The following is a 23,505-nucleotide window of genomic DNA, read 5'->3' as shown; positions in this document are numbered from 1 at the left end:
CTCTGATGAAAATGTTGTGCCCAAAGTCACCAATGGCCACCTTACTGACAAATCCAGAGGCCATTTATTTATCCGTCATATACTCTCTTCTTCTGAACTCAGTCAAGGAAATTGCTGGTCAACAATTTTTAAAGTTTTATGACAGTGTAGTCCTTTGGTTTACTTCCTACCTCTCTAAGTGTTGTTTTATGTTTGCTTGTTTTGTTTTTAAACTACTCAATTAATTTTAAGTTTTGGTTCCCTGTTGCTCTTTTGCTCATCTCTTCTTGTTTACCCCATTCCCTGCCAGAGTATCGATTTTTTATTTTATTTTATTTTATTTATTTATTTGACAAAGAGAGTCATCACAAGGAGGTAGAGAGTCAGGCAGAGAGAGAGAGAGAGGGAAGCAGGCTCCCCACTGAGCAGAGAGACCGATGCAGGGCTCGATCCCAAGACCCCAAGATCAGGCATGACCTGAGCCGAAGGCAGAGGCTTAACCCACTGAGTATCAAATTAACTATAAGCCCCATATCTCTATTTGTGGTCCTGAACTCCCACTTGAGCTCTAGACCATAATATGCTCCAACCAAAGTTTTCTATGTAAATATGCCAATATGTTGAAAATTTAACTCAGTATATGTCCCCAAACTTGCTTCTCTTCCTGTGTGCCCTACTTTAATAAATAACATCATTGTTTAACTTTGTATGCAAGCTAGAGAACTAGGCATTATCCTTGACCCTAACTTCTCTATCCCATGCATATGTAATCATTCATCAAGTTGAGAGGATTCTACTTGTGAGTTATTGTCCAAATATGACCACTTCTCTATATTACTACTTTTGTTCCTTTAGTCCTGGCCCTATCACCTTTAACCTGTATTACTGTAAGAGTCTTAATTCTCACTAAACTCTGTTAATTTTCTCAAAAAAATCTTTCATATACTAATTATCTAATATCTATGAATATTAATATAATATTCATATTTCATTTCTCTGCTTATTAGATGGTTCCAATAAGTAATATTTTTATTATAGCAATTGTGATTTCCTAGAAAATGATTTTTTTCCTTATAATGTCATTACCAAAACTATATCCCATTAAGAGTGTTTCCTATAAAGAGAGATGACATTTTGAGTATAATCATGAATAGTTAGGCAATTTAAAATAAGTGTTCCATTTTTTTTTAGTACTTTAAAGTTTCAGAATACTAATTATTCTTTTTAAGAAAGGAGAGAAAACTATTATGCAATTAGTTTCAATATAAATGCTCACAGTTGATGCATTACACTTGCAAAAAATTAATTATTTTATGCCTAATAGAAACACATCATTTTTTGGATCCTTCCACACATAAAGATAATATTGAATTGATAGAGATTTATTTAAGTATGGCATTAGAACTTGAACTTCTAGAATACATATATATTTTGAAATACATGTATATGGATTTGGGAACTACAACTCATAAGAGTTTAATAGAATTTCAAGAATCTATCAGAATTGCAAACTCCTCATTTCATACAATTTTAAGACTTGGAACTCGAGTCAAACAATTTATAAGTTAACTTTCAATTTATAGCTTAACTTATAATTTAAGAAAATAAAGTACACAGAAAACATTTTCAAAAAATGTTCTTTTCTGGATAGCCACTTCCATCATTTTTTGCTAGCTAGAAATAAAAACTATTCCTAAAATCAATAATCCTATCATGGCACTTTATCATCTTAATTGAGTTTGACTACAAAAATAAGTAAACATAAACATTTATCTGAATATCACTTTTGAAATTGGATGCCTTAATTCAGTGTATGGTCATGTTTGATGGCAAATCATTTGGATTTACCTAGATTTAAAGTGAAAATATAGTGCTCCATGTAAATCAACCAATCAAACATTTTAATTTAATTTTGAATGGGAAGAAAATAAAGTGCTGGTTTTTTGTATGTTAATCCAAGTCCTTGTGATTAATAATGACACTGTTGACTCATTTTTATTTGTACAGGAGACCTTTACACTGAAAAGTCTACATATTTTACTGAAAATATTCAAGACAACAAAACGCCTGGGTGAAAGGTGTTCACCATCTGACCAGAGGATTTAGTATTTCCTCTAAGTATTCAAAACTATGTCACTGACCTCATTTAAAATTTATTTGATCCCATTAAATAGATTTCCAAGTTTGTTAATCAAACAAGGCATAATTTAGCATATTTGATACTCACACTGAGGATTTATTTTAAGTACCTTTTTAATAATGCCAAAAATTCTGGAGAAAAAAACTAAGAATACCATCCAATGCTTGTTGGAAAATATTAAAATAATTCATCTTATCCAAAAAGAGATAAAAAGGCTATTTTACAGAAAACCTTATACAGTTGATGATTTGGTATTTTTTACCATTAACCTTTTCTTGTTTGTACATTACCTTTTACTTTACTTTCTTCCACTTTTATATGGCAGAAAGAATCATAAACTAGACGCCAAAAACCTGTATCTACAAACAAGTAATTAATGGATCAAGAGAAGTTTTTTAATTTTTTTTAACTTCTCTGGACTTAGCTTATTCCTTTGTATCTTCATTTAGGGACTTTTTAGTTTTCTGGGTGTTGTTTTTAGGAATGATCTGGAGGGAATCATTCCGGATGTAAAATATATATATATATATATATATATATATATATATATATCTCCCCCATACTAAATCTGTCATTTTTGTCATTATCTGTCTGTGAGTATATACTCCTAAGAGAAAGAAAAATAATTTTTATGTTGATTTAACTATCACAGCATCACAGAACCCTATACACAGGAGTATTTAATACATGGTTTTTGAATAGATTGGATTTCTCACTATCGTTACACATTTTTACTCATTAAACTACCTTAATATTTTATAACACAGTGACTTTTAGAAACACACCATTTTAAAAAGCCTGTCACTAAACTTCACAAAACCAAAGTGGGTTTAGTTATAAAGTATTATAACAGATGGAAAGAAAGAGATAGATACATATCTCCTATTGAAGATGTATAAATATGTCTTATTAATGCAGACACAATCCATACAGATTAATTCTGCTATCTCTGAGGGATCACTGTATAGTTTGATGACTTGTTTAAATTAGTGAAACACTGAAAATAGAATACTTCCCAGAAAATTGCTTAGTGAGACCAGAAAGAATATTAAAATCTTCCATATAATTCCAGCATTACTTAGAAAAACATTATCTTCTCTAAATGATTATGTGAACATCATTTTATCATTGTTAAGGGATAGTTTTGTGATTATACAAAAAGAAAAAACGATCATAATATGATTGCTGATTGCCAAGTGCTTTCATAATCTAATATCTCTTTATGACTTAGAATATTAAGAATGTAGACCTTTTGTGTTATACATAATTTTGACCTAATGGCAGAAACATTACAATATTCATTAAGTTCATTGCATTTACTATAAATAATTTCCATAAAATCGTTACATATTAATTTCTAATAGTGAACCCAAATCATATAGATTTTTTCCCTTTTGACTTCAGCAGTTCCTAGTATAATTTAGCCCCTTTATAGACAAAACTTAACTATTTCTCTATTGAATACTTTTATTGATGATACAGATTTCTGAGTTGCAGAATTTTCTTTATCAGAACAATAAGCTGATCCACCTTGCTTTCCTTAGCAACATTAAATCATATCTCAAAATGCAGTATCATTTTTTTCCCTAGGATAAGTGCAAGCAGCTGTATTCTGGACAAGATTCTTATTTACTGATATTGCCGGGGATCATTATTCAGTCTTTGCAGTGCTGTCATAAAAATAACATATTATTTAGACATTATTTTTATTGTTTTAGTTTCTAACTCTACCATTTCATCATCAATAATAACCATATTTTAAATTAAAATTCTACACAGATAGCCACTTATCTTATGATGCTTGATCAATTGCATGCCACTAAAAATATTTTTTGCTCTCGCTACAAGTTTCAATCACTTTTACTTAGTCAAATCCACACATCTACACAGTTTAAGGGTGAGAGATTGGAGTTGGTAGATTAGACTGCTTGTTTCACAAAACAAGTTAGTAAAATAGTAATAATAATTGATATATTTTCATAGAATTTCAGACCTGGAACAGATCTTGCAGTTGAATTGGTTTCTGCAAATACCTGGGTTTGTCACACACTTGAGTTTTTATTTTTGCTATTCTTTTTGTCCAATTTCCCCATCTCCTACTGACCAAAGCCCATATCCACTTATCCTGGAGACTAATTCAGAAACTACCACCCTCAAGAAGTCTCTTTGATTTCCCAAACTGGAGAGTATATTCTCAATTCACTTAATATTTTATGTAGGTCTTTTTATGATATTTATCCCTTCTAACTTGTATCTAGTGCTTATATATATATATATATATATATATATAGTCTTTATATAATAATATAATAGGACAGTATTAATATAATATAAATATAAAATAATATAAATATAATTTCTTTCCTGATAATCCATAATACCTTCTCCTTGCCACCATGAGCACACAAACTAATGACTATTATGGAGTGAAGTTCTGTGGAAAGAACATATACTTCATAGTCTGACAGAGGTTTAATAATAAACTCAGCCACTTAGTTCTTAACTTCTCTGTACTTCAATTTCTTCATACAAACACAGAATAATAATACTGCTTTCTTGTTAACTTTGAAATATAGTTTCACCTTGTGACATACTTTTAGGAGATTAACAGTTTATGGAGTTGTCCTCCCTTGTGATCCTGCTTTTTTAATCTAAAATGGAAATGAAATTTAATTAAATCTGAAGAGCATACTGATATCTTGCCTTAAAGCTTTGTAACTTGCAGCTATTTCACATATATTGTTTTACTTGCACCAAATATTACATACCATATAATTTAATGTTTAACATAAAATTATCATATGACAAGAAAATTACTACCCTTGTTAAGTAATTTCTCTAATATTAGACCACTGGTAAATGGCAGAGGTATAATTCAAAAGAGATCTTTTCACACCAAGCACATATATTATTCCCTGACTTTCTGGAAAGTGATATATACATGTGTATACATATGACATATTAAAGATAGATAGATGATAGTTGATAGATAGATAGATATAAAAAAATACTGGTTTCAGTGCTAAATTAAATCCTTTTGAACTTTGTTTCTTTGGTAATTATCAAACACCAACCAGTTAATTTAATTTTTACATACATCTCCTATATCTTTCCTTTCTAGTTTTTGTCTCCTAGTCTTTCCTCTTTGAATTATTTTTAAAGAATAAACTACTAGGTAACTTTTTAAAGCCAGGTCATCTTCATAATTCCCTTTCATAAAGCACATATAGTCAATTTTAAGAAGTCTTTAAGCAATTGAAATGTATATAAATTATTCCAAAGTACCTTAATATTATACCAAACACCTTAACATAAATACAATTTTTCCATTTCCATGCTTGTTACCATAATGCAAACTCTATCTAGGAATCTGCTTTAGTTTCCCAATAGTGTAAAAACAAAAAAGTCACTGTGAAAATAATTAAATTAGTTTTGACATACAGTGAAAACTAGGCAAGTACTGCTCCTACTCCAAAGCTTAGAAACAACATTGTGGAATTAATGCTTGCAATGAAAATCAGTAAGAACGGATATCTAGGGTTATCAAGTATTCCCAATTTTTCATTTTAGAATCATTAAACTCCTTAGCTTTTACATATATTTCAACAACATTTAAGTACTTAAATTATCTTACTTATATATCACTTCTCTAAAAAAAGAAAAAAAAACAAACAACTTGTACTCTGAGATCAAGCAAACACACAGTATTGTGTAAAGAAACAGGAAAAAGAATGAAGAATTAGAGAATGAATATTATACTCACGGAATGTTCTATAAAGTTCTTCAAGAGCCAGGTGCTTGTCAGAGTTAAAATCATCATATTTCAGTAGATCATACAAAGTACAATCAGAAAGATCCTTGCCAAGTTCTTCCTGTTTTATCACCTGACAGGAAAATGAAACCATACAATTATAACCTTCTTAACATTTCTATAGCACAATTCATTATACATAATAATCATTTAATAGATCATTTTAAGTCTGCAGTAGGGCAAGTAACTGAACCTATGAAAAATCCAGATTTTCAGTTACTGGACAATTATTTTTAACCATTCCAAAGATAAAAAGTTAAAAAGTTCAGATAGGTACTTAGAATTTAGTCCAAACTTTCTAATACAAAAATTTCACAGTAGAACCCAGAAAAATCTGAACTTTACAAGGACATTTTGTATTTTACTCATTTTCTTTGCTCCATTTACACTGACTCAAGGAACTATCGCCACATGAAAATTGCCTCCTACGTCTCAGTGACCTCTGTCAAAATAAAACAGGACTCTTTCTCAACAAAAATAGTGCGATTGTTTGTTCCAATTTTCATCTTCAAATTATTTGTGAAAAATTAAGTTAGGGTTTTTTTTTTTTCTTCTCTGCCTAAACTCCTCCTCAGCTGGAAGTTAAGCCATTTGGGATTGTGTATAAACTCCCTGGGTCACAAAAGAGCTATTAAGCAAATAACTGTTTCCAGGAGCCAAAGAGAATTAATGCTCCAACTGATGATGAAAATCTACCCAAGTGTGAGTGAGAAAAATCATCAAACTGCCTTTCTACTCTGTGCTCTGTCCTATGGACTGAAGCTGTAGCTTTTTTATACTCAACTGCTCTAACTATTGCCTCTCAAATAAAATCAAAGAAAAGAAAAAGACTTTTCAAACACTCCTGTTCATCTGGTGGGCTGCAGAGCTGTGTCCATGGCTTTTCACAGCCTCCCACATACAGAGGCAGTATTTCACATTATAGTGTGTGTTTTTAAAAGACAGTGCCATGTAATCAGAAAATGCAGGCTCTTGAATTCAGCCAGGTCTGGGTTCTGCTCCTGCCAAGGCCACTTCTATAATTTCTGGTAAACTGTTGAACATTTCCTCAATTAGAAATTGTAGAGAGGGGGCGCCTGGGTGGCTCAGTGGGTTAAGCTGCTGCCTTCGGCTCAGGTCATGATCTCAGGGTCCTGGGATCAAGTCCCACATCGGGCTCTCTGCTCAGTAGGGAGCCTGCTTCCCTCTCTCTCTTTCTGCCTGCCTCTCCATCTACTTGTGATTTCTCTCTGTCAAATAAATAAATAAAATCTTTAAAAAAAAAAGAAAGAAATTGTAGAGAGCAACATTTATCTCTCATGGCTACCCTGAAGATTATACACACACACGCATGTATGTATGTCCATAAACGCGCGCACACATACTCATATAGTTAGATGCAAGACCACACATAATGTTCACTCCAAAGTAAATCATTAAAAGTAAAAAAAAAAAAAAAAAAAAGGTAATGTGCTTCTTATTCAAATAATTCACTGCCGATTTCCACACCAGCTTGCACAGCTTGTTTTTGAGAAAGCAGTTTGCTTCAGACTTTCTTTGTTAGATCGATGGCAGATTAGCGATACCAACTTCTAAAGATTCTCAGATGCTATTGAACTACTTTTTTAATAACCCTTTTGGGAACAGTCCCATGTTAAAAGTTTGTTACAGCTGAGCATGGATGGCTGTAGAGGTAGCTTGGAGGATGGAGCTTAGCATAAGGGTCCCTAGCCCCCTGCAGTCCCAGCCACCTGAGCAGAGCCAAACAGAACTTCCACAATATACTGAGTTATCTACTTTTGTGCAATGTATTTACATTTCATTGGTGAAATTCGTATTTGCTGCCTTGGGGGTGGGAGCAGGCAAAACATTTATGTGCTTTAATTGATCCACACAAATAGATATTGTTGAGAGTGAGTATTAAGCCCTACACTCTTGCACAGTCCAGCTGAAGGGATTAACAAAACTACCTCATGGCTGAAGTCACCTCTCCTACAAGCCTAGTGAGAAAACTAATACTGCTTTTCTATTTAGAAAGTAACAGAGTTCTCAGTCCTTCTCCATCTGTTATTTGTTAGATCATGGATAATGACTTTTTCCTGGGCGGTAGGGGGCAGCGTATTTCGTCTGACCTCATGAGGCTCTTCTTAAAGAACTATAATGCAAGCATTGCGGTGACACCAGGTTTTGGTCACGTATTTTAAGGACATATTTTAGTGGTTTTTATTTTTGTACATATTCATAAAAAGAAGGAGATGGAAAAACCTGGAGAAAAATCTTCATCATTTTCTGTTTCATATTTTCTATTTTGATAGTTTACTCAGATTAAGTCATGTATTAGACAAAGAGAATGAATTTCCACCTTTTTTCCCTGAATGCCAGCATAAGACTAGATAGAACTTGATTTGATCTTGGTCTTCGTTTGATCATGAGTGTACAACGTAAACTGGATGTGTTTTAATGAGTGTGCCTTAGCAAAACAAATGGTCCTGGCTAGAAGTTTTTTAAAGCTAAAAACGAAAAGCAAAAAACCCCAACTCTGTTCACCTATATTGGACCATGTCCATGTACAGAAGAGAAGTGATTCTTATCATCAATATTTCAAGTACATATTTTCTTCATTTATTCCATTTTTTGGTCAAAAAACAGCCTACTTAAAACATCTTTCCTAGTAACTTCTTTTGCCCTTTAGGTTTCCTAATGGATCTGTGTACAGTCTGGGGTATTCTAAAAGAGAGAGACACCTTCCTATGACCTTTCATTCAATGGATCAATTGCTTTAGATATCTAGAGTTTTGATAAGCTTATCAAAGTGTCAGTCTGCAAGAAAGTAAGCAGACTTCCTTCCCAAGTATACAGTAATACATTAAGCATTCTTTGACACAGGGATCCAAACTTTTAGGGCTTTCATTGCTGCCAGCATTTCCTTTATTTATGTCTGGCCCTGATTCTGATTGCTTCCCCGTCTAGGCTCGCAAAACACACGTGTTATTTTTGACCTGGTGATCATGACAGAGCCACACTCACCCAATATATTGTAGGAAAAAAAATACATACATATACATATATATATATATATATAAATTTTTTATTTTTTTATATATCCTACATATCCTACAATGAAGGTTTAATCAAGGAGATAACTCATAATTTTATTTGTTATCCACTGTAAAATATTGAGTGCTTTTCCCAAATTTACCAGTGTTTGGTGAACTGTCTAAGGCTAAAAGACAATTATAGAGTCTCACATGCTTTAATGATCGAAAATCAAGTTGCGTGAATCTTGGGTTCCACAGAGATTAGAGTCAGTATGACAAAATAGAAGTATTAGTAGAATGTATGTCATCCAGGGAGTTCAGATACACAGCATCCCAGAGGGGATACATATTTAATTTCAAAGTAATAGAACTGTCAAGGTTGCATGAGGAATTGTAATAACTCAGGGATGATTCAGTGTTTTTGTATTATATTCTTTTTTGTCCAAAAACAACAAAAATAAAAACAAAACACCCAGTTCCTCCCAAAGTAAACTATTCTCCTTATTATTCTCTTTCATTTGTTTATTTAGATATCTATTCAACAAATTATTTTTATCTATCTACTGTGTGCCAGACTCCTAGATTCTGAAAATAAGACAGGCAAAGATCCCTCCCACGTATAACTTCTATGCTAGTAAAGGGGAAACAAATAAATATATAAGTAAAATATATTGTATACCAGATAATAAATTATGTGAGGACAAATAAAACTGGAAAGAAAAAAAGAAAATGCCAGAGGTGGGTGGAAAGGATTGTCTCCCTACTGTGGAGATGTTTGGATATTAGTTTTCTGGACATATATCATGACTTAGAAACCAAAGATTATTATTTTTTTTTATATTTTATTTATTTATTTGAGAGAGAGACAGTGAGAGAGAGCATGAGCAAGGAGAAGGTCAGAGGGAGAAGCAGACTCCCCGTGGAGTTGGGAGCCCGATGCGGGACTCGATCCCGGGACTCCGGGATCATGACCTGAGCCGAAGGCAGTCGTCTAACCAACTGAGCCACCCAGGCATCCCGAAACCAAAGATTATTATACCGACTCTCATAAAAGAGGTAAAGTACATGGGATCAGTTTTGATGGTCTCAAGTCAGGTCATGATGATGAGGGGTGAGGGCATAGAAGGACAATGGAGTAGAATCTTCCAATTCTGTCTTTTTCTTTATTCTCCTTGGTGAGACAGAAAAACAGCAACAGTAAACTCATGGAAAGACACACCAATCATTTGTTCAAGAGCACATCAGAGGCTGAGCTCTTCCTGATCCTTTGCAAGCTATTTTTCATCTAACTAATCACGACCATGTCACAGTCACAGTGATCCAGTAGATCAGAGCTCAGTGTTCCTCTGTTTATACAAAGTACATCACATTTGTGAAGTTGAGGAGAAGAAGTTAAATTCACTCTCTACTTGACAAATTGCATCAAAGCCTGAGGGGTCAGGAAATAAATATACTTTGTTAGAAATACGTATTCTTCAGGCTTTATCCTTATGCTTCTCCTACACACTTGATACGGATGGGTTGGCTTCTCTACTACTTGGTTCTCTCAACATCTCCTTGTACACTACCTTTCTGCTTCTCCCCTCCCCCCTGCCCTCTCCTTTTGTCTTTCCCTTTTTAACAACAAACATGTGCCAAGTACTGTGCTGGGGTTGGAGATATGGTAGTAAATAAGAATGACATAGCCTTTGTCCTCATGGAATTAATTTTCTGGAGAAGATAAGTGGGAACAGGAAATCAAATAATTAAATAAACAAGATAATTACAGATTGTCAACAGTGTTCCAAAAAAAAAAAAAAAAGACAAAGTGAAAGGACAGAGAGTAAATAATTAACATTACAGATGATAATTGTTTAATTATATATAACTGATGTTATCCTGAACTAGGTGTATTACAAGAAAAGGTTTACATAAAAATTAATTAACATCTTTTAAGTTCTCTTCTAGGTTTTGTAACATTTAAAAAATCAATAGTGTCAAAGTTAATTCTTTTGAAGAACCTGCTGAAGATATAACATTAATGAGAAAAAAAATATTTTATTTTTAAGGCATTCTATATGGCTCATAGGGATTTTCTGAATGTGAATTCCCCGTTTTTAAATGCATATTAATATTCCAAGGGAAAGATTCTATAAACGATATGCTTAAATGTTTTAAAAACGATTTTTAAAAAATTTTCCAATTGTCTTGTGCATATTATGAAAAGCATTAAACAAGAAAAAGAAAAAAAAAGAATACTTGAAACTCTACTAATGTTTCCAGATAGGATTGAAAGTCCTGTTTCTTAATTGTAGCCTCAAGCTGCAACTAAACAATCACAAGACTTACCTTTCTCTGTTAAGTGCTAACTGTTGCTGTGATTACCCTTCTGAAATCTTTAGCGTTTGAGAGGAAATTGCCAGTACTAGAAAGATCTACCTACTGGCATTGTCACTGCCAATCTAAGTCAAACACCTGGTTTCTGCTACCTTATTTCATCTACCAGAAGGTTTATGGGGCTTTAAAATGTTAAATAGGATTAATTACCATGGAATTCCCTGGAAGTCCTCACTTATCTCCCTTCTCTATCCAGACAAAAGCTTGTTTATTTGCATTTAGTTTGTTCCCACTAAAATAGCTTTTTTATCTATTAGACAAAACAATTCTTACCAATCTTATAGTAAATAAATATGTTGGCTAGATACTAGAACTTTTTAAAAAATCTTGAAAATTGTAATAGGCTTCATCAACTCAAAATAAAGATTAATTATCCATTCCCTATATAACAGCTCTAATAATTTTTAAAGAAAATTGTATGTACAAAAGTTGCAAAAACATCATTGCCATGCCCATTCTGATAGCTTAAAAATATCTGGTCTTATTTATTCTTGCTTTTTATTTAATTTTGTAAATGTATTCACATATGGTAGTCATTGAGCAAATAGCTTTTTAAGTCAAATATGTATAACATAATAATCTAAATCCTGCGAACAAGTAGCTCTTTTTATTATTTTAATAAAGAGTTGGCATGTGTGCACATTAGGGAAATATTTCATTCTAATATGCATGCTTAATGTGAATCAGCTTATTAAGATGACAGAATCTAAATGAAGAAAGAGCTAAATCAATATACTCAATACAGCTGCTTATTTAAACTCAGAATCACAAGGGAATGATTTTGCTTACTTAAATTCTATGGCTGGTTATTTTATGAAATAGGGAGAGGCCGAAGGAGTAGATTTTCCAAGCTGTTAGCACTATTTCACTTTAAGAACCCTATGTTTACTACTATTAAGTTAAACAAGGAAGCCATTAGACTGAGTTGGATCTAATGCTCTGGCCTCTATATAAACAACCCAATATCTAAGCCTGTAAATGCCGCAATTTTCAAAACTGACAACCAATCACAAATAGCCAAGTATGCTTTAAGCAGTAGCCAATCAAAGACTTCCTTACTTTGCTTTCTCGTTTTCTCTAGAAAAGTTTTCCCTTAGCTCCTGTCAGCAGAATGCATCTTAACCATTGCTAGTTTGGCACAGTCCAATTCAAATAGATTTTTGGTCAAATAAATTCTTAAGATTTTAATATGCCTCAGCTTACCTTTCAACACTGCTAACAAATTTAAGGGTGCCATTCTGCTAGGTGAAATCTGCTTATTAGTCCCTTCATCTTACCCTAAAGACCCAACATTTGAGACCACAGTGCAAGACAAAGTTGTCCATTCCCCTCTATGGGACAATCTGGACAATTTCCTTTGTGTTTCATACCCTGGTTTAGCTCTGTGACCCTATGAATTCCCCATACTGCTATGCACATTTCCTTCTCTGACTCCATTTCCATTTCTTTCCAACTCAAACCCAACATAGTGACCTCTGGAAATCCTGCTCTCTGATCAGAAAACTCTTTTATCTTCCATTTCTTATAAAAAACATGTTCTTCACCACGTTAACTTTAAGAATTCTGGCTACCCCTTAAGAAAACAATTTGTCTAATAATTTTATCAATCGGAGGCCAATTTTTCTCTCATATCCATTCTATCTCAGCACGGAAGATGGTCAATAACTCAATGGCTCCCTTTTGGCACTTCTGGATTTTTTCTGCTTCCTACACCTGTCTTCATTAGATAGATAAAAATGAAAGATGGATGGATGGAGAGATGGAGAGAGAGAGAGAGAGAAAGGACCTACTTCTTTGAATCTCAGGCTATTCAGCTACATAATTCTCTCCCATTCTCTCCCCATAATTCACAAACAAATTTAGCTGCTGATTCACAATCTTTCTGCCTACCTTAACTCTTTTAGTATCCCCAGTGGTTCCCTCTATACATATGAATAAACCACCCAGAACCATTCTGAGCCACCCCCAACTTTTTTCTTTTTTAAAAAATAAATGATCATTAACCTTCACAATTCTAGTGACCTTTCCCTACATGCTAGACTGGCCAGGAGGAATATATTCATACCTTAGGTCACCTCATCCTGAAATCTTTATTTCAAGCATCACACATTCAGGTCTGTTGTAGGGAAATTATGTTTTGAAAGCCACAAATATGTTACTATGTGGCTGAGCACCTGACTACACTAATCATATATATAACACTTGGGAGAGATATCAGGTTTGTGATTATACTATGGAAAAATATACTTTTATGTTTGTTGAGGCTTTTATAGTAAGCTATTATTCTATGAATCATACATTAGAATATGATAATCCAATTTGGAGCATATTGTTATAAGAATGATTTTCACTGAAGCAAGCATCAGTAAAGCTCAGATTTCACCATAGATCCAAAGATAGCATCAAGTTCTCACTTTTGGGGAAGATAATTAAAGAAAAGAAAGAGAGACAGATACAGATAATAGAGATGAACCTCAGAAATTTGCTTAGATGTGGGGAGTTAAGCTAAGGTAGAACACCAAACAAATAAGGTTTCACACTTTATCAAAATGGTCTTCAGAAAAAGGCAAAACATTTGGTTTTACCTTTAGTATACAGAATTAGTTACCAGCAAGGACTACTCAGTTTAATAACCTCATTGTGAGGGCACCTGGGTGGCTCAGTGGGTTAAGCCGCTGCCTTCGGCTCAGGTCATGATCTCAGGGTCCTGGGATCGAGCCCTACATCGGGCTCTCTGCTCAGCAGGGAGCCTGCCTCCCTCTTTCTCTGCCTGCCTCTCTGTGTACTTGTGATCTCTGTCTGCCAAATAAATAAATAAAATCTTAAAAAAAAAATCTCATTGTGAATGGAATCCAGACACTATAGCATGGATCTGAGAAAAGATACAGACTTCTACAACAAAATAACTGCCCATTTACCTGTTTTCCATAAAGAGAGAATAGATATTTAAAGACAAAATGCACAAAAAATATTTAAATGTGATTGAAATACTACCTTTGTCATACAGTAATTAAGACAATTATATGGGAAGGAGTCAATGTTCTGTTCCTATAAAACAACAAAGTTTATAAATAACACACTTTCCCTACCATCCATCATTTGGGGAAGAGAAATTCTCACCGAAATGCTAAAAGTGGGCCATACACTTGAGGAAAGAGAGAGATACGGGACTTAATTAGGTTCTGAGAGTATAAAAAGTAAGGCACAAGACGGAGGCTAGGAATTTCCTTACATTTCAAAGACTGATGATATATTTCTCCTAAAGAGAAGAATATGATAGATACTGGTTTTTGATGTTGGTATTATATCCTATAACCTGTCATTAGTTTTTTAAAAAGTATAGATATTGGCAACTGTGGAATGTGAAGTATTTGTCATACAAATTCAGGGGAATATAAAATAGAACATACTGTTTTACATGATAAAGCATTTGGAGCCCCAGGCTGAGAGATAGATTTAGGCACTGAATCTATCTATGGTGTAGGAAAAGCAAAGCACACCTGGACAAGGCACAAGGAAAGGAAAAGTGTACAAAACACTTCATCTAAACTGGATTTCAATTTGGGATTTAAGTACTTTGTGATGTAAACACCCTATATCTCCCTTACACATCTTCAAGCAAGTCTATATTGCTTCTTGCAAATATATATATTTTACATATATATATAATTATACATGTATATGCATAAAATTTTTGTGGAGTTCAAAAAGAAGCACAAAGGGGACATAGACATCTAAATTATAGCAATAAAATAAGTATCACTACTATTATTAATACTATTACTATTAGTTACTATAACATAGTACTCAGGATTTAACAATTCATGCCAACAAATATGTAAGTACTTCAAATGAGATGAGCAAAATAAAAACACACCATCGTTTATTTTTTCTAATTTCTTGGGAAAACCAGAACTATTTCTCTTTTTTCGCAGGAAACTTTTTTCTTTCCTTTCAAAAAACTTTTTAAATGTTTATTTATTTTAGAGAGAGGGAGAGAGAGAGGGAGAAAGCATGAGTCAGTGGGAGGAGGGGCAAAGGGAAAGAATTTTCAAGCTGACTCTCCACTGAGCGGAGACCCCCACTTGGGCTCAACCTCATGACCCTGAGGTTACGACCTGAGTCAAAATGAAGAGTCAGACACTTAACTAACTGAACCACCTAGGCACCCCTCTATTTTTTAAAAATATTTTATTTATTTATTCTAGAGAGAGAAAGAGTGCGCACATGCATGTGCATGGGGTAGAGGAAGGGCAGGGTAAGAGGAAGAGAGAGAATCTTAGGCAGACTCTCTGCTAAGCCTAGAGAACAACACAGATTCCATCCCTGACCCTGAGATAATGACCTGAGTTGAAATTGAGAGTTGGATGCTCAACTGACTGAGCCACCAGGTACCCCAGACCATTTTTCTTTTCATTATAAAAGTTAGTATTAAAATTTTTGTATGTTTAATAATGTATATATAGATTTCTATGTCATAATGGCTGTGACCTAATGGTATTTAAGTTGTTATCACCTATGACCCAAGTATAATCATTAAAAAAAAATGCAAAGGAAGATGATCATAATGGAACTATTATTCAATCACTCATTCAATAACTTAAGTATATGTGCTCTCTTTGCTTATATTATCATCTGTGTCATCACATGAAAGTTAGCTTTGAAAATATAATTATAGCTAACACACTGTATTTTCTGTGTGCTAATCATGTTCCTAAGAAACATGTATATTGTAAATGATATAAATATTATATTAAATTTACACAGTAAGGACTAGTATTATTGCTAATATATAGAAAGGAAAACAGTCTCAGAGTTTAAGTAACTGGCCAAAGGTTCAGAGGTAGTAAGTAGTAAAGATGCGATTTGAACCCAGGCTCCATAAAACAAAGTTCTAATCTACTACACTTTGATCATAAAAAAAGATTATTTTGAAAAAAAAATTCTAGGACTTTACCAATTTAGAACCACTCATGCCTTTCCATTTGTAACATTTTCTTCTGGTCTTTTGAAATGCATATGTCATCTTAATCTTTGTTGATTTATTTTCATCTGTTATTACCTTTTTTAACTCTTCCAGATCCTCTGTTACCAATGGCAAATCTACCAGAGCACTATCACTGAATATATTAACTTAGTAAAACACAATTCTTTTGAAAATCTAAAACTTCACTTTGCTATAAATTACTATTGCTATAAAATTGCTATAAAAATACCCAATTATATCTTATAATTGGGTATTTTCAACATACAAAATGAGCCTCAGACTGAAGGATGAACTGTGTGGTTACAGATGTCTATGTTAAGGTAGAGTGTTGAAGAGATGTATTGAACAAGATTTATTTCTATAAATGGTCAGTTTATTTTAGTAAATATTTTCTTGCTGACAAATTGTTAGCTGTGATACTAAGGATCCTATTCCTTTTATCTACTACATTTTTTATTCATTTTCACTCTCAACTAGAAAGGCCTGTAGGTTCTAATTTACTTGAAAATCTGCAAGAAAAATTCTAGAATATATATTCATTATGCAGAATAAAAATAGAATGTATGCAACCAGCTCTCATGCTGCAATTGTAAAACCTTAAAGCCAAATTATATTCTTTAATTTTTCCTTGTCACTGGCAGTATCTTAGAGCTATGTATTATATTTCTGCTAATAATAGCTTGTAAATTATTAAAAGACACCAGTAAGATCCTTTCCCTTTTTATCCTTCTAAGTTAAATTATTTCAAAATTCCATTTTAAATTATGACATTATATGTTTCTAGGTTTATTAATAAAGCCATATATATTATTGGTTATAATATTTAGCAAAAAGTTCTTAAAGAGTAACTGTAACCCCAAAAGACACAAGTCAAAAACAATACTGTGCTATATACATATCTAGGTATTCATTCTATCTATTCTTTTTTTTTTTTTTTAAGATTTTATTCATTTATTTGAGAGAGAGAAAGAGCATGAAAGAGGAGAAAGTCAGAGGGAGAAGCAGACTCCCTGTGGAGCTGGAAACCCAATGCAGGACTTGATCCTGGTACTCCAGGATCATGTCCTGAGTTGAAGGCAGTTGCTTAACCAACTGAGCCACCCAGGTACCCATCACTCCATTTTTTGAAGCGTGTTTGTTATTACCTTCTGTTGTTGTTGTTCTCCTTTTTTTATTTCATAGTTGATTACTGACAGATGGGATACTGATATTTTCACAATACACTGCTAAAAGTGAAAATGACTTAATGTGGTATGGGATGTATTCAGAAGGATGTTAGTAAACCTCCCAGAAATTTCCTTCCATTTACCTCATGGAGAGCCAAGATGCAAAAGAGTTTCTGAAGTTTCTGAATATAAAGTTTCTGAGGATAACTTTCAGATGAATTGGAAGAGTATTTTTCAGACATACAGTAAATCCAAAGCAAGGGAAACAGAGAAAACAAAAATACTTTTGTAGCAGATGAACTTTATTATGGGTTGAGTTGTATCTTCTTAAAAGATACATTGAAGTCTTAATCCTGGTGCCTCAGAATGTAATGTATTTTTGGAAATAGGGCTGTTAAAGATATAATTTGATAACTTAAAATGAGGTCATACTGGAGTAGGGTGGTCCAATCCAATATGACTGGTGTTCTTTAGAAAAGGCAAGGTGTTGGGAAGACAGGCACACAGAGAGGATGTCATGTGACTATAGAAGCAGAAAGATGTTACTACAAGCCAATGAATGCCAAGGAATGCCTAACACTGCCAGAAACTGAAAGAGACAAGCAAGAATCTTCTTCCAGATATTTCAGAGAGACCATGGTATAGCCAATTCTTTGATTTTAGATGCTGAATGGAGAGAAAGGTTGATTTAGAAACCCACTTTGCATTATTTTGTTAAGGCTGCTCTAGGAAATAAAATCAAATTTGGTGTGGCAGAAACTTGAAACAGGTATAATTGAAGTGCTGTCACTGCCATTTTCTAGTGAGGAGAAGGTTTCCATTTGGATTTAGATGGAGCTACTATGATAATAACCGGATTCGGTCAAAGCATGTTTTGTAACTAATCAATGGTTACAATGGTGTAGATATGTTAATAAAACTAATATATATAGAAATAATATATGTATTACATACATAATTCATATATCATATTACTTATAGAATATATAAAATAAAAAAAAGCAAAAAGCACAATATATTCTGATATGTCAAGTCTATGTAGATCAAGGTGATATGCCTCAATTACAAATTCATTTTAATTAACTAGTAATTTCTTATCATTACTATAAATGTAAAATTCTAGTTTCTTTCTTGAAAAATAAATCATGAGGTAAATGATAACATAGGTATATTAATTATAAAATTTAATTAATTTTACTTTTATTTTATTTATATTTTTAATTTATTTTATTTAATTAATTTTACCTAAAATCCCAGATTTTGATTCTTTAAACCCCAATGCCTGGATTCAGTAACTAGTCAATAAATGCAATCTGGATTAAAGGAGATAATGAAAATGATATATATTTTAATTAACTAGAATGACAAGAACTCTAATCAATTTACTTACAAATTTACTTTGATATAAAGTTCTAAACTAAGTTACACTATTCCAAATCTTAGAAATCTTTGCAGAATAAAACCAATATTCCACAATGTCAGATTTTTAAAATAAAGCATGAAATTAACCATAAGAGATGAATGACATGACGTTATAGACTACTGGATTTTTTTTATTAACTGTATCAACTGCTAAGTACTACAGCAAAATTCACCTCAATATAGTCACTATAGGGATTATCAAGAAGTCAGCAAAATTCCTCAGTGCTATCACCATTTTCCCAGATTGTTCATCCTAGATTGGCTTCTTTTCTTCATTACTCCCTAAAACCTGTATAATTTTTGAAGAAACCTTGTGTCTCCTATTTTACATTTCTACTACTTTCTACAACTAGTTTAGTTTCTTGAATCTGAGTGTTAACATTTTCCTTCAAACTAGTCTTTCTCCATGACACACATATAAAAGCATTTCTGTTTTTCCAAAATGACCTAAATAGACCTTTGTTTATTCAAATAGTTTCCTTAGTAATTGGTTTCTTATTACATCTTTCATTTTGGTGACAATTTTCAAATAAATGAAATTTAATAAGGTGGACTAAATAATTGACCTAAATTGACTGTATCCTAATTAATCTTTGGTTATTGAAACAAAGTAATTTAGTAACTTCCTAAATGATTTACTTACATTATGTTATAGATGTGCTTAATTGCTGATGAATAATTCCCCTAAAGATTGGGTACACAAGTTCTCATTGACTGATAGACAAACATTATAAAAGTTCCAGAGTAGATCTGAAGATCTCTTACACATTTTGTAAGATAAAGAACTAGTGATTCCTTTAGGTATTTAAGGTGTAGAAACCTATCAAAAGTAGTGCTGTGAAGTGTGTAAACCTGGCGATTCACAGACCTGTACCCCTGGGGATAAAAATATATGTTCATAAAAAATAAATAAATTAATTAATTAATTAATTAAAAAAAAAGTAGTTACTGATTTTTAAACTACAAAATATCATATAATTGTTACTTGAAATTCTATTGCTGATAGAATAGTGTTAAAAGAAAAACAACACCAAAACCCAAAAATTAACCAACCAACCAAAGAATCTTAAAATGGCATCACTTAGGCCATGTCTTAATAAACTAAATTATAATAAGCTAATAAACTAATTTTAGTTCAATCTCTTCCAGAAATGTAGTCTTATTAGTCCTTCATGAATTTTTCAATCAGCACCAATGAGTCTACCACCTGGGCCCTTTCCAGCCCTCAAAAGAAGATGATGTAATCTACATGAGAATAGCCCATGCCTTTCCCCTAAGGAAAAGTGGCCTTATCTGGAACAACCTTTCTCTTTTGATAATAATTTTCCTGCCCCACTCTCCTTCTACAAAACTTTCCATCTTGTACAACTGCCCTAGCACCCGTCTATTTGCCAAATGGGATGTTGCCCAATTCAATTTTGTTTAATAAAGCCAATTAAATCTTTAAAATTTACTCAGTTGAATCTTTGTTATTTAACAGTAATCAAATGTTGCCCTTAAAAGTATGTTTTGTCTACACTCTCATATAATACAGATTAAACACATATTTTATTAATACAGAATAAATTCACACATATGTGAAAATATTGTACATGATACATTTAAATAAACTTGTTAATTCAATCATGAATCATACCTGAGTTAGTTCATTAATATCTACAAGTCCATTACTGTCGGCATCAAAATATTTAAACATTCGATCCACCAACAACTTCTTCCAAGATATGTCATCACCGTTAGGGTTTTCATTTTCTTGTGTAATATATTTTTGATTTTGTAAATCTAAAAGCATATTTTTCATCTTGTTGTATTCAGTGGCCTTGCAGTTATTTCCTGTAACAAAAGAACTAAGTTATTTTAAAAGCAATGTTATTGAAAAGAAATCATTTATTATATTAATGTTAAGAAGCCGTTATCTCTAAAAATAACGTACTTGGTACATGATTTTTCTCTTCCTACTTTGAATTCTTTACAATTCATACAAGGTTAAAATAACGGACTATCAATTTTCAGGGTAAGATAGAAAACTTTCATTTGTATCATATCTACTAACAACATATTTACTGTGTTTTCTCTATGCCAAAGTAATTGGTTCTATGAGGAGCAATAGAAAACATGATAGCTCCAATTGTTTGAATACATTATCTTAATTTTAATCCTCACTACACATTCTTACATGGATGGTTTGCAGGTTTTGAAGCACAAGGAGATGAAATGTCTTGTCCAAGGCAAAGAGTTAGATTGTGTTGGATTTTGCACTTGAACTCATATAAATCTGATATCAAAATAGGATAGCATATTTTTAAGTGGAAGTATCTTTTATATATTTGAATTTGTTTTGAAGAAGCTAGTGTGTGTGTGTGTGTGTGTGTGTGTGTGTGTTTGCATTTTTTAAAATTCTATTCTTGATAGTAAGCTCATATTTGTATTCTTACAAAGGTCTTTCTCTTTCTGATATTCATTTATCTCTCTTTTTAGAGCACACAGTGTATAACATGATATATGTTTGCATTTTTATCTTGAAGTTCTAACTTTACAAATTTTATCTCCACAAATGACGTGAAAGTTCATTGAACTAATAATGCACCACAGACTTTCAGTATTTCCCATAAAGTAGTGGGGACAATATTTGGCAACATCAGAGTTAGTGAAAATAATTGCTTAGCTTAATGTCTTCAAAAATAACTGCAATTGCTCTAATATCATCACACAATTATTTTACAAAGGATTTTTCTTACACTGGTTCCCATAATAATGTCTTTAAGTAGTACATTGAAAAGGAGTATATACCACTGATAGGAAATGCAATATAAAATGTATTATAGAAAATACAGTGACTGGGATGCCTGGATGGCTCAGTGGGTTAAAGCCTCTGCCTTCGGCTCGGGTGGTGATCCCAGGGTCCTGGGATCGAGCCCCACATCGGGCTCTCTGCTCAGTGGGGAGCCTGCTTCCTCCTCTCTCTCTGCCTGCTTCTCTGCCTACTTGTGATCTCTGTCTGTCAAATAAATAAATAAAATCTTTAAAAAAAAAAAAAAAGAAAGAAAATACAGTGACTAATGTGACTTGTAAACGAAAAAGTAAGTATTGTATTAGCCAAGAATTTTTAGAACACATTTTTACAGAAAGTACTAACTTTATAATTGTTGTCAATTTTGACAATTAGGCTTTAACAGAATCTATGATTTAAAAAGATTTCTGAAGATTTTTAAATATATGTCTGAACAGCACAGAGTTGAAAAACAGTATTTGAAGTCTCATTCTCTTTCAAGACAAGATGGAAAACAATCTCTTCCAGAGAGCTGAGAGACTGTCTTTTTCAAAGACAGCGAAATAATTACTGTTGTTCAGCAATTTTAGTGTTTAGCAATCCTGTCAAGAACTTTTTTTTTTTACAATAAAATGTAAACTTTGTGCTGCAGATTAAGTCAATTTTGTATTATTCTATTCTCAGTTTTAAAAAAGATAATACTGAGAACGTTCTCATAATAGCAAAGAAATCACTGACAAAAGAGAGAAGTAATCAAGTCTAGAGGGATAGGTAGCAATTTTGATGTCCATGAAAGTGGCACAAAAAAGATTTAAAACGTGTGCATGCCTGTGTGTGTGTGCATGTGCACATGTGCATGCATCAGGAAGAGAGAGGAATATGTGATAAAAGAATGGGGAAAAGCATCATAGACTATTCCAATAGCCCTACCCAGGATTTCTGTATCTGACTTTGGGTCTGTATCTCCTTTCATCTGACTAACAGTGAGTAGGATGGAGTTTGGAGACGTTGACCTGGGTCCCAGGCAATGTGGAGATCAGAATGCTGGTGAGAGGCAATAGGAATTAGGGTTTAAATTAGGGTTTAAATTAGGGTTTAAATGCTGAGAAACATGTAACTAATATTTACAATTTGAGGGAAGAGGATACAGTGTGAGTTGTTACACTCTAATTTTGATCTAATTGAGTAATGTAATCATCATAATGATCTCTATTAATACTTTCACTTCTCAACTTGTAAATTTCCTTGAAAATTCAAGTGATTGTTGGCAATCCAAAGAAAATAAAAATAAAAGCATTGTAGTTAAGGATTTATAGTCTATGGAAATGTACAAAAAGTAGTTATAAAATCACATAAAACTTTGTGAAATTTATAGATTTAATAAAATTTCTGTCATATATTTTTAGTAATAAATGGGAACATCTGCTATTAACAATAAGTGATATGTAATGCAGCTTTCCTATGTGTCAGGAACTTTATATGTGTTAAATCAGTTAACTCTCACAACAGTCCCAAAAGAAAGACAATGCAATTATCACCATTTTATAGACCAGGAATTAAGGCATTGAGAAATTAATTTGTTCAAAGTTATAGAGCTAGAAAGGAACAGAATGATTTTTATATATAAGCAATATCTCTTTTGCCATTTATTCTCTACTTCTCTCATCATCAGAACTGAGTTTTATTTTTTTAAAGATTTTATTTATTTATTTGACAGACAGAGATCACAAGTAGGCAGAGAGACAGGCAGAGAGAGGGTGGGGGATCAGGCTCCCTGCTGAGCAGACAGTCTGATGTGGGGCTGGATCCCAGGATCCTGAGATCATGACCTGAGCCA

The 23,505-nt window shown here is 32.8% G+C and overlaps 1 protein-coding gene across 2 annotated transcripts in view; it reads right to left on the bottom strand.

The window, feature by feature from the left end:
* The window catches only part of FSTL5 (follistatin like 5), a 771,710-nt gene that overhangs the window by 363,298 nt on the left and 384,907 nt on the right, over positions 1 to 23,505 (bottom strand). For both annotated transcript variants that reach the window (XM_059374351.1, XM_059374341.1), the window contains exons 5-6: positions 20,535 to 20,731; positions 5,883 to 6,003 (exon numbers count right to left, since the gene is read on the bottom strand). In XM_059374351.1, coding sequence (XP_059230334.1) covers positions 5,883 to 6,003; positions 20,535 to 20,731 — 318 coding nt within the window. The remainder of the gene's footprint in view (positions 1 to 5,882; positions 6,004 to 20,534; positions 20,732 to 23,505) is intronic.

The sequence above is a fragment of the Mustela nigripes genome, chromosome 1 (genome assembly GCF_022355385.1).
Source record: "Mustela nigripes isolate SB6536 chromosome 1, MUSNIG.SB6536, whole genome shotgun sequence".
In the NCBI taxonomy this organism is placed as follows: domain Eukaryota; kingdom Metazoa; phylum Chordata; class Mammalia; order Carnivora; family Mustelidae; genus Mustela; species Mustela nigripes.
This window is presented reverse-complemented; position numbering and strand designations above follow the sequence as displayed.